Source organism: Pristiophorus japonicus, chromosome 21 (assembly GCF_044704955.1).
Source record: "Pristiophorus japonicus isolate sPriJap1 chromosome 21, sPriJap1.hap1, whole genome shotgun sequence".
NCBI classification, from domain to species: Eukaryota; Metazoa; Chordata; class Chondrichthyes; family Pristiophoridae; genus Pristiophorus; species Pristiophorus japonicus.
This window is the reverse complement of record NC_091997.1, coordinates 13,026,337-13,039,600: the sequence shown is the minus strand read 5'-3', so window position 1 is coordinate 13,039,600 and position 13,264 is coordinate 13,026,337. Positions and strand designations below refer to the sequence as shown.

At 47.3% G+C, this 13,264-nt stretch overlaps 1 protein-coding gene across 1 annotated transcript; it reads left to right on the top strand.

The window, feature by feature from the left end:
- The first annotated feature begins 1,952 nt into the window (after positions 1 to 1,952).
- LOC139234094 (galactoside alpha-(1,2)-fucosyltransferase 2-like) lies at positions 1,953 to 3,035 on the top strand. Its single transcript, XM_070865022.1, has one exon. The coding sequence runs from the start codon at positions 1,953 to 1,955 to the stop codon at positions 3,033 to 3,035; it is 1,083 nt and encodes a 360-aa protein (XP_070721123.1).
- The last annotated feature ends 10,229 nt before the right edge of the window (positions 3,036 to 13,264 follow it).

Genomic DNA, 13,264 nt, shown 5'->3' with positions numbered 1-13,264 from the left:
CCGATCACTGCTCCCCCCCCCCCATCACTGCTCCCTCCCCACCCCCGCCGATCACTGCTCCCTTTCTCACCCATCACTGCTCCCCCCGATCACTGCTCCCCCCTCTCCCTTTCCCCCCCCCCGATCACTGCTCCACGCTCTCCTCACCACCCCCCCCCCCCGCCCCGACCCCTTCTCCTCCCTCCCCAAATCACTTGTCCCTCCCCCCGATCACTTCTCTTCCCCCCCCCGATCACTTGTCCCTCCCCCCTGATCACTTCTCCTCCCCCCCCCCACACCGATCACTTGTCCCCCCCCTCCGATCACTTGTCCCTCCCCCCTGATCACTTCTCCTCCCCCCCAAAATCACTTGTGCCTCCCGCCGATCACTTCTCCTCCCCCCCCACCCCCGATCACTTGTCCCTCTTCCCGATCACTACTCCATTCCCCCCCCCCCACCCGCGCCCCCGATCACGGCTCACCATATATCTAGTGGCGAGGACAGTGCCCCCATGAGGCAAGGTTGTGCAGCATGCAGCAGACCGGCACAAATTCTGATGCCTGTTCTGTTGAGTACTGCAGGACTCCTTCTGAGCTGTCCAGGCAGCGGAAGCATTGTTTCTGTATGCCAATGGTCTGCTCTATCACATTTCTTGTGGCAAGCATGGCTTTCCTTGTGTGCAAGCTGTAGAATGAAGGCATCCTGACTGCTGCCAGGATACCGGGCATTGACCTGCATAGTTCGCTGCCTATGGTCGCACACCAGCTGGATGTTGAGGGAGCTGAATCCCTTTCGGTTCCGGTACTGGGCAGAGTAGACATGTGGCGCCTGCAACACGATGTGCATGCAGTCAATGGCAATCTGCACCATGGGGAAGCCTGCCATCCTAGAGAAGTCGCATGCTCGCTCTGCCTGCTGGTCTCTGGCAAGAGAGAATGAAATGTAGTCAGCTCTCTCTGAATAGAGAGCCTCCGTGACGTCCCTTGTAGACTTCCTGCAGACTTTTGCCACTCCCTGTAGACTTTTGCAACTTGAAGCAACTATAGAAAGCACCAAACAGTTGTAGAATCAAAGCAACAGCCTGAAGAAATCAACCAACAACCAACCTATAAGTAGTTGATGATCCCATTAAATAGCACTGGTGGGGTTGGGGGATCCGTCCTGCTGATAAACACCTGGCCAGCTGTGCGAGGTTAAGAGAAGGCATTAATTGGAGCAATGATCTCCAAAATGGCAGCGCTGGGGTCAAACCAACATTGCCCGCTGATTGACATTATGATCTGCCTGCTCTGCTGACGGCCTCAACAATATAGCATTCGGCGTGATTTACCCCACAAGTGGGCGTGCACCGCAGACGCAATTTTAAAGCTCTAGGGCCACTTGCAGCACCCACAAAATGGGCACAACAGATTCAAAGTTTGCGCCTTAAAAGTTGCGCTTCCTCAACACTAGCCTACGTGTTGCCAGATTAGTTCTGTCTCCCTCTTTAAAAATCACATTTCGCAATAATCCCGAGCTGATTACAAGGCTTCTATGTGAACCTTGTCTGAACAGACTCGACCCTGTTTGCCGTAGGCATAGAGCAAAAACCTTCAATTTCTTGTGATTGAATGGGACCTCTTATTACAGCTACAGCTGAGATCTGCTAACGGATATCAAGCCTGTGTCATTCAGTTACGGATAGCAACTCAGTGGTTCTCTCCAAGTCTTCCTATGATGTCAATCATGATGTTTAATTTTCCTTACCCGTCTGTCCTATTACATTATGTCTGCCTGCACCAAGTTCTTATGCCAACAATTACACTAATAATATGTTCTATGTATTTCTCAAAAATAGCATTCTCAAAAAGAAATGATGCTTAAGTGAATTTTGTTCAAATTCATCAAGATTTTATAGTAATGAACAATTTTTGGACTTTCAGAAACTCCTACCTGAATTGAAGAAGGAATCATAAAATCACAGCCTATGGAAATGTATCTTTTGAACAGAAATTGTGGTTGGCAAAGCAAGAAAAGTCTGATCTTTTTACTATTGTTATTTTCAGTAGCATTAACTTTAATAATGTACAGATATGAGCTAAGTTATTGTAATGAAACAGCCAAATATCATCAAATTCTTGAAAATGCAACCATCACATTGAAAAGAGAAACAGAGAAATACTCCAAAAAGGAGACGTCGACTACAAAAGGAATTTGGACAATTAACTCTATTGGGCGACTTGGCAACCAGATGGGGGAGTATGCAACATTATATGCATTGGCAAAATTGAATGGTCATCCAGCATACATGTTGCCTTCCATGGCCAATTACCTGTCCCCTATCTTCAAAACTACCCTTCCCACCCTCCATCAAAGTGTGATTGAAAGAATAGATTGGAAGAATTATTATCTCCATGATTGGATGGATGATCAGTACCTTAATATTTCAGGAGACTATGTTAAGCTCTCAGGATACCCATGTTCCTGGACCTTCTATCATCATATCCGTGAGGAAATCCTCCGTGAGTTCACCTTTCATGACTTTATTACAGAACAGACAAATGTAATCCTTAGACGCATTCGGGGAGAGCGAAAGAATGTGACATATGTTGGTGTTCATGTTCGAAGAGGAGATTACGTAAATGTCATGCCAAATGTTTGGAAAGGAGTTGTAGCGGATAAGAAATATTTAGAAAATGCAATGGCTTACTTCAGGAATAAGTACAAGGATGTTGTTTTTGCAGTGACAAGTAATGGAATGGATTGGTGTAAGAAGAACATTAATGATTCTAAAGGTGATGTTTTCTTTTCAGATGACCCAAAAGAATCCAGTGTAGCTCAAGACTTTTCTATCCTTGCTCATTGTAATCACACTATAATGACAATAGGGACATTTGGTTACTGGGCTGGTTACCTGGCTGGTGGGGAGACAATTTTCCTCACGAACTATACTTTGCCTGAATCAAATTTTCTAAAATTATTTAAGTACGAGGCAGCATTCTTACCTCAATGGATTGGAATTCCTGCTGATCTCTCACCTCTTCTGCTCCAGAATGCTTCAAAATCAGCCCAGTAACTACAGATCCTTGGCTCGGAATATGTGGCCAGTGGTGTCGCAAAGGCAGTTACCGCTTACCCAGAAAAAAGCTGCCCACAAAGATCTTTGTAACGAGCAGTTTGCCTTTTTCGACACACGTGATTTCAGTGTAATATAATGGGGATGACCAAAAGCACTCTGCAGTGACATCAACAAGCTGTCCAAGCAGACAGTCACAATGCTGAATTCCCACAGACAGTAAAGTAGCTGCTTTTACTAAGACTTTAAAAAAATGTTAGAGAGAGAAAAACTCAGATTGGGGCGCTCATGTGGGGAAAAGCTAAACCTGAAATAACGATGAACAAACTTAAAAAAATATATACTTTTTTTTAAAGTTTCTTAAAAATTCTAGGGCTAGACTTTCCACTTCACATCGCCCATATATCGCCCAAAACAGACGTCTATCGCCCATTTTGAGCAAAAAATGGAAACTCAGGCCCCGACATCGCCGGAAAATTAAGCCCCCAAGTTTCGGCTCACTTCGCCAAGCTGATCGCCCACACGTTGCTGATTTGAAGTTCCGGCACATCGGCGTCACATCGCCGGGCTGATCGCTCGCTGAGAACTTCGTTGGATAATAGTTGGTTTTCCCGGGCTTTCCTGACCGAACTGGGCACTACGGACGCCATTTTGAATTTCAGAGGCAGGGAAGAGACAGCTAAAAAAATCGATCTAGATATTTATGAGTTACTTAAGGGTCTTTTATAGATAGATCCACTCAGATTTATACTTATATTTAATTGTACTAATTAAAATGCTTAGTAGATTAGGTATTTTTTACTGAAAAGTGTGATGTGGAATATGACAAAGACACTCAACAGAGGCCTGTTATGGAGAAAAGAATTGTTTAATTGCTTGATCAAGGGAGACACGGTCTACACCAGTTCCTTAACTGGATACCTTCCTAATCGTTCTCGTCTAACACTTCAGGAGCTGCTTCTTTTATACAGCATTCTTTGCAAAGTCATCATTTACATTATCATTGGTCAGTCTTTCTACCGCGTGACAGTTTTTTTCGCTTTATACAGATTCTTCAAGTTTAACTTTGCTAATTGTTTCACATCCTCCTTGGGTATGAACATATGTATCCTGTATCCTGCCTCCTGCCAATAACAGGAATCTATTTCTTAGTTCTGAATAACAATAGAAATCTATTTTTTTAGTTCTGAATAACAACAGGAAGCCATTTTGTCGGCCTAAGACATTAGCTCTGAATAACAGGAATTGCACCATTGTCCTACAGTTGCACCTGCAAATTCCGACACATCAGCAAATTGTATTTTTGCCTTCCAAATCTAAAATGTGTTTAACTTTTTAATTCCCGCTTCAAGTGCATTTATAGCAAGTGAAAATAATTATTGATAGTGCTGGGGCCTTTGCTTTCTGTGCCATTACCTGTAACTACTCACACACTGGTTTCTGAAAGGATCAATCGAAGAGGTGGCAGAGTAATGCGGAGACAGAGTCAGAGGAGACAGAGGAGGCGAGCGTACAGCCAATGAAGGGACAAGCAATCTTACCTCAACTTGTCTGAAAACGCATGTCTTAGGAGGCTGTGCTTCTGGAAGAAGGTCATCAATAAAATTTGCCATCTCATCAAGAGGGATCTGCAGCCTTCCAGCACCGTTGAGGTGAAGGTTACTGCGGCACTATCCTTCTACGTGTCGGGATCCTTTCAGGCTTCAGCTGGCGACATCTGTGGTATCTCTCAGCATGCCACACACTGCTGTATTTGGCAGATGACTGAAGCCCTTTACACTTGCAGGATGGACTTTATAAGCTTCCCTATGACCAGGGAGGCACAGACCGGGAGGGCTTTGGGTTTCTCGAGAATAGCAAACTTCCCCAAGGTGCAGGGAGCAATATACTGCACGCACATTGCCCTGAAAGCCCCTTTACAGTGCGGAGGTGTTTCATCACCTAAACAGGCAATGTGGTTCTAGGGACTTACAGGGGAAGATTAAGAAAAAAAGGGACGCTTATATCACATATCAACGGCTAAATACTTCAGAATCTTTAGAGGAATATAGAAAGTTAAGAGGCAAAATTAAAAAGGATATTAGGAATGCTAAGAGAGAGCACGAGAAATTCTTGGCCAGTAAATTTAAGGAAAACCCTAAGTGTTGTGTTCCTAACACAGATGAGGCTGCACACAGGGAGGTTAAAGTAACAGTGACCTCAGTCTTTATTAAGACACTCCAGAGTGAGGAACAGGCCTTAGGGGCCAGCTTATATAGAGTGCTCCCAAGGGATGCTGGGATCCCTTGGGACTTCAGGGGATGTGCTCCCTCGTGGCGGAACATGGGAGCATATGCTTTACAGAGACACAACATCTCTCCCCCGCAAAGTCAAAGCGAAAACTATTTACAAGGTGAGGCAGTCGGGAGCCTTTCTTTCCCTGGTGGACTGCCTCGGTACAGATGTCTGTTCTGGTGTGTTGGCTGTGCCCTCGCTGGGCTGGCGTGTTGTTGGCCCTGCAGGGCTGCTGGCTGACCCTCGCTCTGTTGGGCTGTTGGGCGTGATGGGTTCAATTTCCTGGTCCGGGGTGGTGTCGTTGATCCTTTGGATGTGTGTTGTCGGCTCAAAAAAGGTGGTGTCTGCTGTGGGTTGTTCAAGGCAGTCTCTGAACCGCAGCCTCGTTTGGTCCAGGTGCTTTCTGCAAATTTGTCCATTGTCTAGTTTGACTACAAACACCCTACTCCCTTCTTTAGCTATCACCGTGCCCGCGATCCACTTGGGACCATGTCCATAGTTTAGCACATACACAGGGTCATTCAGATCAATTTCCCGTGACACAGTGGCACGACCATCGTTTACATTTTGTTGCTGCCAACTGCTCTCTACCTGATCATGCAGGTTGGGGTGAACCAGCGAGAGTCTGGTTTTAAGTGTCCTTTTCATAAGTAGCTCAGCCGGGGGCATTCCTGTGAGTGAGTGGGGTCTCGTGCGGTAGCTGAGCAGTACTCGGGACAGGCAGGATTGGAGTGAGCCTTCTGTGACTCGTTTAAGGCTCTGTTTGATTGTTTGTACTGCCCGCTCTGCCTACCCATTGGAGGCTGGTTTAAACGGGGCCGAGGTGACATGTTTGATCCCATTGCGGGTCATGAATTATTTAAATTCGGCACTGGTGAAACATGGCCCGTTGTCACTGACCAGTATGTCAGGCAGGCCGTGGGTGGCAAACATGGCCCTCAGGCTTTCAATGGTGGTGGTGGCGGTGCTTCCCGATATTATTTCACATTCAATCCATTTTGAAAAAGCATCCACCACCACCAGGAAGATTTTACCGAGAAACAGGCCCGCATAGTCGACATGGATCCTCGACCATGGTCTGGAGGGCCAGGACCACAAACTTAGTGGTGCCTCTCTGGGCGCGTTGCTCAACTGAGCACACACGCTGCATTGCCGTACACAGGACTCTAAGTCAGAGTCGATACCGGGCCACCACACGTGGGATCTGGCTATCGCTTTCATCATTACTATACCCGGGTGTGTGCTGTGGAGATCCGAGATGAATGTCTCCCTGCCATTTTTGGGTAGCACTACGCGGTTACCCCACAACAGGCAGTCTGCCTGAATGGACAGCTCGTCCTTTCGCCGCTGGAACAGCTTGATTAGCTCTTGCATTTCAACGGGGATGCTGGCCCAGCTCCCATGCAGTACACAGTTTTTTACGAGGGACAACAGAGGATCTTGGCTGGTCCAAGTCCTGATCTGGCGGGCCGTGACGGGTGATTTATCATTTTCAAACGCTTCCATGACCATCAACAAGTCTGCTGGCTGCGCCACCATCAACAAGTTTGCAGGCTGCGCCATTTCCACCCCCGTGGTGGGCAATGGTAGCCGACTGAGAGCATCCGCACAGTTCTCAGTGCCTGGCCTGTGGCGGATGGTATAGTTATACGCTGATAGCACGAGTGCCCACGTTTGTATGTGGGCTCAGCCATTAGTATTTATCCCCTTGTTTTCAGCGAACAGGGATATGAGGGACTTGTGATCAGTGTCCAGCTCAAATTTGAAGCCAAACAGGTACTGATGCATTTTCTTTACCCCGAACACACATGCTAATGCCTCTTTCTCAATCATGCTGTAGGCCCTCTCGGCCTTAGACAAGCTCCTGGAGGCATAGGCGACAGGTTGTACCTTCCCCGCAACATTAGCTTGTTGTAATACACACCCGACTCCGTATGACGACGCATCACATGCTAGCATAAGTCTTTTACACGGGTTATACAATACAAGCAGCTTGTTGGAGCATAAAATGTTTCTGGCTTTCTCAAAAGCAATTACTTGGTTTTTTCCCCATACCCAGTTCTCACCTTTATGCAATAAAACATGTAGGGGCTATAAGAGGGTGCTTAACCCCGGTAGGAAGTTACCAAAAAAGTTGAGGAGTCCCAGGAACGACCACAGCTCTGTGACGTTCTATGGCCTGGGCGCGTTCCTGATAGCCTCTGTCTTGGCGTCTGTGGGCTGAATGCCATCCGCCGTGATCTTTCTCCTCAAAAACTCCACTTCTGTTGCCATGAAGATGCATTTTGACCTCTTCAGCCGCAGCCCGACGCGATCCAGTCGCTGGAGGACCTCCTCCAGGTTTTGTAGGTGCTCGACGGTGTCCCGACCCGTGACCAATATGTCGTCCTGAAAAACCACCGTGCGTGGTACCGACTTGAGTAGGTTTTCCATGTTTCTCTGGAAGATCGCTGCAGCCAACCGAATTCCAAATGGGCATCTGTTGTAGATGAACAGTCCCTTGTGTGTGTTGATGCAGGTGAGGCCCTTCGAAGGCTCCTCCAGCTCCTGCGTCATGTAGGCTGAAGTCAGGTCGAGCTTGGTGAACGTCTTGCCTCCTGCCAGTGTCGCAAATAGGTCGTCTGCCTTAGGTAGCGGGTATTGGTCCTGTAGCGAGAAACGATTAATAGTTACTTTATAATCGCCACAAATCCTGACCGTGCCATCACTTTTGAGTACTGGAACAATCGGGCTGGCCCACTCACTGAATTCCACTGGGGAGATGATGTCCTTGCGTTGCAGCCTGTCCAGCTCGATTTCCACTCTCTCCCTCATCATGTGAGGTACCGCTCGCGCCTTGTGGTGAATGGGTCGTGCCTCTGGGACCAAGTGGATCCACACCTTCACCCCGGAAAAATTTCCAATGACTGGCTCAAAAAGGGAAGGAAATTTGTTAAGAACCTGGGTACATGAGGCCTCATCGACATGTAATAGCGCTCGGATATCATCCCAATTCCAGCGGATTTTGCCCAGCCAGCTCCTTCCAAGTAGTGTGGGTCCATCGCCTGGGACAATCCAGAGTGGCAGTTCATGCACCGTGCTGTCGTAGGTGACCTTGACCATGGCGCTGCTCAGGACAGTGATAAGCTCTTTGGTGTACGTTCTCAGTTTCGTGTGGATGGGGCTCAGTGCTGGTCTGAGTGGCTTGTTGCACCACAGTCTCTCAAACATCTTTTTACTCATGATGGATTGGCTAGCGCCAGTGTCCAGTTCCATGGCTACGGGTAAGCCATTCAATTTTACATTTAGCATTATAGGTGAACATTTCGTTGAAAATGTGTGCACCCCGTGTACTTCAGCATCTGCCTCCTCTCTCTGAGGCTCGAAATTGCTTTGATCCACCATGGACCGATCTTTCTCTACCACGTGGTGGTTAGCAGGTTTTGCAGAGCTTGCAACTTGTCTGCAAGCTTGTTGGAGGTGCCCCATTGTTCCACAGCTCTTGCAAACATACCCTTTGAAGTGACATGAATAGGCTGAATGGAAGCCTCCACAACGGCAACAAGATGTGAATTGCCTTGCATTCATCCTTTGTTGCGGACTCTGAGTCATCTGGGTCACCTGAGGTCTGCTGGCAGTTGCAGACTCATGATTTCTGTTCTGTACATTTCTGCTCGCAAACACAGTTCCAGTAAATTTATGAATATTGCTAGCATTTGTTTGCTGAGAGATTTGTTTGGTGTTATCACTGGTGGACATAAACGCCTGTGCTATCGCAATGGCCTTACTGAGGGTCGGTGTCTCTACAGTCAAAAGTTTTCGTAGGATGGTCTCGTGACCAATGCCCAGTACAAAAACGTCTCTGAGCATTTGCTCCAGGTCGCCATCAAACTCACATTGTCCTGCAAGTCGCCTTAGCTCGGCGACGTAGCTCGCCACTTCCTGACCTTCGGATCGCTGGCATGTGTAGAACCGATACCTCGCCATCAGCACACTCTCCCTCAGGTTAAGATGCTCCCGAACCAGTGTACACAGCTCCTCATACGACTTATCTGTGGGTTTCACCGGAGCCAGAAGATTCTTCATGAGGCTGTAGTTCGGTGCCCCGCAGACCGTGAGGAGGACCGCTCTCCTTTTTGCAGCGCTTCCTTCTCCGTCCAGCTTGTTGGCTACAAAGTACTGGTCTAGCCATTCGACATAGGCTTCCCAGTCCTCACCCTCTGAGAACTTCTCCAGGATGCCCACAGTTTGCTGCATCTTTGCGTTGGATTCGTATACTCGTCGCCAGTTGTTGTGTTCCTAACACAGATGAGACTGCACACAGCGGGTTTAACGTAACAGTTGCCTCAGTCTTTATTAAGACACTCCAGAGTGAGGAACAGGCCTTAGGGGCCGGCTTATATACAGTGCTCCCAAGGGATGCTGGATCCCTTGGGACTTCAGGGGATGCACTCACTGGTGGCGGAACATGGGAGTGCATGCTTTACAGATATACAACATTAAGATGTTCTATAAATATATTAAGAGTAAGAAGGTAACTAAGGAAAGGGTAGGGCCTATTCAAGACCATAAGGGTAATCTTTGTGTGGAGGTAGACGATGTTGGTAAGGTTGTTAATGCATACTTTGCATCTATTTTCACAAAGGAAAGAGGTACTGCTATAGAGGAGGAGTGTGATATTCTGGATGAAATAAATATAAAGAGAGAGGAAGTATTAAGGTGTTTAGCAGCTTTGAAAGTGGATAAGTCCCCAGGCCTGGATGAAATGCATCCCAGGCTTTTGAGAGAAGTAAAAGAGGAAATAGCAGAGGCCTTGACCATAATTTTCCAGTCCTCTTTGGATCTGGGCATGGTGCCGGAGGTTTGGAGGACTGCTAATGTAGTACCCTTGTTTAAGAATGGAAAAAGGGATAGGCCGAGTAATTACAGGCCAGTCAGCCTTACCTCAGTGGTGGGAAAATTATTGGAAAAAATCTTGAAAGACAGGATAAATCTGCATTTAGATAGGCAAGGATTAATTAGGGACAGTCAGCATGGATTTGTTAAGGGAAGATCGTGTTTGATTAACCTGATTGAATTTTTTGAGGAGGTAACCAAGAGGGTTGATGAGGGTAGTGCATACGATGTAGTGTATATGGACTTTAGCAAGGCTTTTGATAAAGTCCCGCATGATAGAATGGTCATGAAGGTTAAAGCCCATGGGATACAGGGCAAAGTGGCAAGTTGGATCCAAAATTTGCTTGGAAGTAGGAAGCAAAGAGTAATGATTGATGGATGCTTTTGTGACTGGAAGGATGTTTCTAGTGGGGTACTGCAGGGCTCAGTACTGGGTCACTTGATTTTTGTGGTATATATCAACGATTTATATTTGAATAAAGAAGTATGATTAAGAAGACGACACTAAATTTGGCTGTGTGTTTGATAATGAAGAGGAAAGTCATGGGCTGCAGGAGGATATCAATCTACTGGTCAGGTGGGCAGAACAGTGGCAAATGGCAGAGAAGTGTGAGGTGATACACTTTGGGAGGGCTAATAAGGAAAGGGTATATACATTAAGCAGTAGGCCACTTAATAGTGTAGATGAACAAAGGGACCTTGGAGTGCTTGTCCACAGATCCCTGAAAGTAGCAGGTCAGGTGGACAAGGTGGTTAAGAAGGCATACGGAATGCTTGCCTTTATCAGTCGCGGCATAGAATATAAGAGCAGGGAGGTTATGCTTAAATTGTAAAATACTTTGGTTAGGCCACAACTGGAGTACTGTGTGCAGTTCTGGTCGCCATATTATAGGAAAGACGTGATTGCACTAGAGAGGGTGCGGAGGAGATTTACTAGGATACTGCCTGGAATGCAGAATCTTAGTTATGAGGACAGATTGGATAGGCTGGGTTTGTTCTCATTGGAACAGAGAAGGTTGAGAGGAGACCTCATTGAGGTGTGCAAAATATTGAGGGGCCTGGACATAGTGGACAGTAAGGGTTTATTTCCATTGGTGGAGGGGGCTATTACGAAGAGATTTTAAGGTGGTTGGTGGAAGGTTTAGAGGGGATTTGAGGGGAGGCTTCTCTATGCAGAGGGTTGTGGGGCTCTGGAACTTGCTGCCTAGAAGAGTGGTGGATGCAGAAACCCTCACCACTTTTAAGAGATGGTTGAATGGGCACTTAAAGTGCAGTAACCTGCAATGTTACGGACCTGGAGGTGGTAATTGGGATTAGATTGGATGACCTTTTGTTGGACGGCACAGATATAATGGCAAGTATTGCAGGGAATAGAATATGTCCAGGGTGATCTCCTGGACTAGCTTCGATCGCCTGGACAGGTCGGTGAGGAATTTCTTTTCTCCCTAAATTGGCCTGGGTTTTTTTTTATCTGGTTTTTGCCTCTCCCAGGAGATCATATGGCTCCGGTTGGGGTGGAGTGTAAATGTTTTTTAGTATAAGGGGTGTTGTAGTTGTGTGGGACGGACTAGTTGGGCTGGGTGCTCTTTGCCTTTCAATCATTGTTCATAGGTTTATATGTAACCTTTAGGGCTGCTGACCAAGGGCGTGCGGCTCTGTTTTGGCCAGCGCAGACACGATGGGCCAAAATGGCCTCCTTCTGCGCTGTAAATTTCTATGTTTCTAAAGGAATTCCACTCCCTGAATATGCAGCTTGTTGTCGACCACAAGCAAATAATCATGACAGTAAATGCTACATTTCCTGGCAGCATCCATGATGTGCACATCCTACGTGAGAGTGCTATCCCCTATCTGTTTGTCAATCAGCCAGAAAGTCACGGCTGGATGCTGAGGGATAAGGGATATGGCCTTGGTGGCGGCGGCGGCGAGGACCTCGGGGAGGATGTAGCCATGGTCCATCCACTCCCTCCGCACCCCCAGGAGAACAGTACCCCATGGGAGTTACGCAGCTGCAAAGGTGTTGTGTCAGCAGCTCATAAATGAACGCTTTGCATGAACTTACATTGAGGATAGTCACAGTTACGGTTAAACAAAAATTGCATTTGCGTTGAGTTTCATTGTTACATTTTAGCCTTGTCTGCACTGGCCTGGCCATTGTAGTTCAACATTTGCTTTAATACTTAACTTAAGTAATGTTAGTACAAGAGAATGAAGAACACGTGTTTAATTGTACAAAATGCCTAAGGTAACTAACCTTATCAGAGAATGCACAACAATTGTTAAAATCAACAAAAAAAATGATTGCAAACAAATTTTTTATGTAAATTTTTTTCAACACCCTCCTCCCCACCCACCCGCCCGCCTCCCTCCCCCCCACAACTATAAACAAACATTAACAGTAACAGTAACATCAAAAATTTATAATACAATAATGGTAACATCAAACTTTCAAAAACAACCCCCCCACCTCCCTCCAGATGGTTTACACCCCCCCCCCCCGCCCCGTGTATGTGCAGCCCGTTTTGGTGCCCGCACTCCGAGACAAAGCTGGCGTGCAGCGGGTGACGGAAAGACTTCCTGCCGTGGTGGAGGTATTGGAGTGGGAGATCAAGCAGGCTGTTCATCTTCCGAGTCAAGAGGAACTGTATCCTCCGTACTCGCCTGAGTGCTCGGGGTTCTACTCGTAACCAACACGACTCCTTGGAGTGCAGCACCGTGTTCAGCCAGCAGCGCAATGCCTAAGGGCATTTGTTGGGGCGGTCTGCTCACGCACTCCTTCCAGAGTCTGCCATGCTACCTCCAGTAGCTTGACTTGCACAGCAGACACCTTGGAAAAGTCATGCGCGAATTGAGTGAGCCCCTGGATCAGCTCGTGACCGATCGCGACTGTCTCTGAACACTGGGACATCAGGCTCACCAACTGGATCATCCTCGGGAGGCATTTGCTGCCTCGCTGACCCGGCCTCCGTGGGGTCGGCGTGCGCACTATATTGCGCCTTGGCGTTGCCGGCTGCACACCGCTTGGTCCCGGTGCCTCTTCAGTCTCAACAGAGGTGACCGCAGGTTCATCGCCTCCCCCC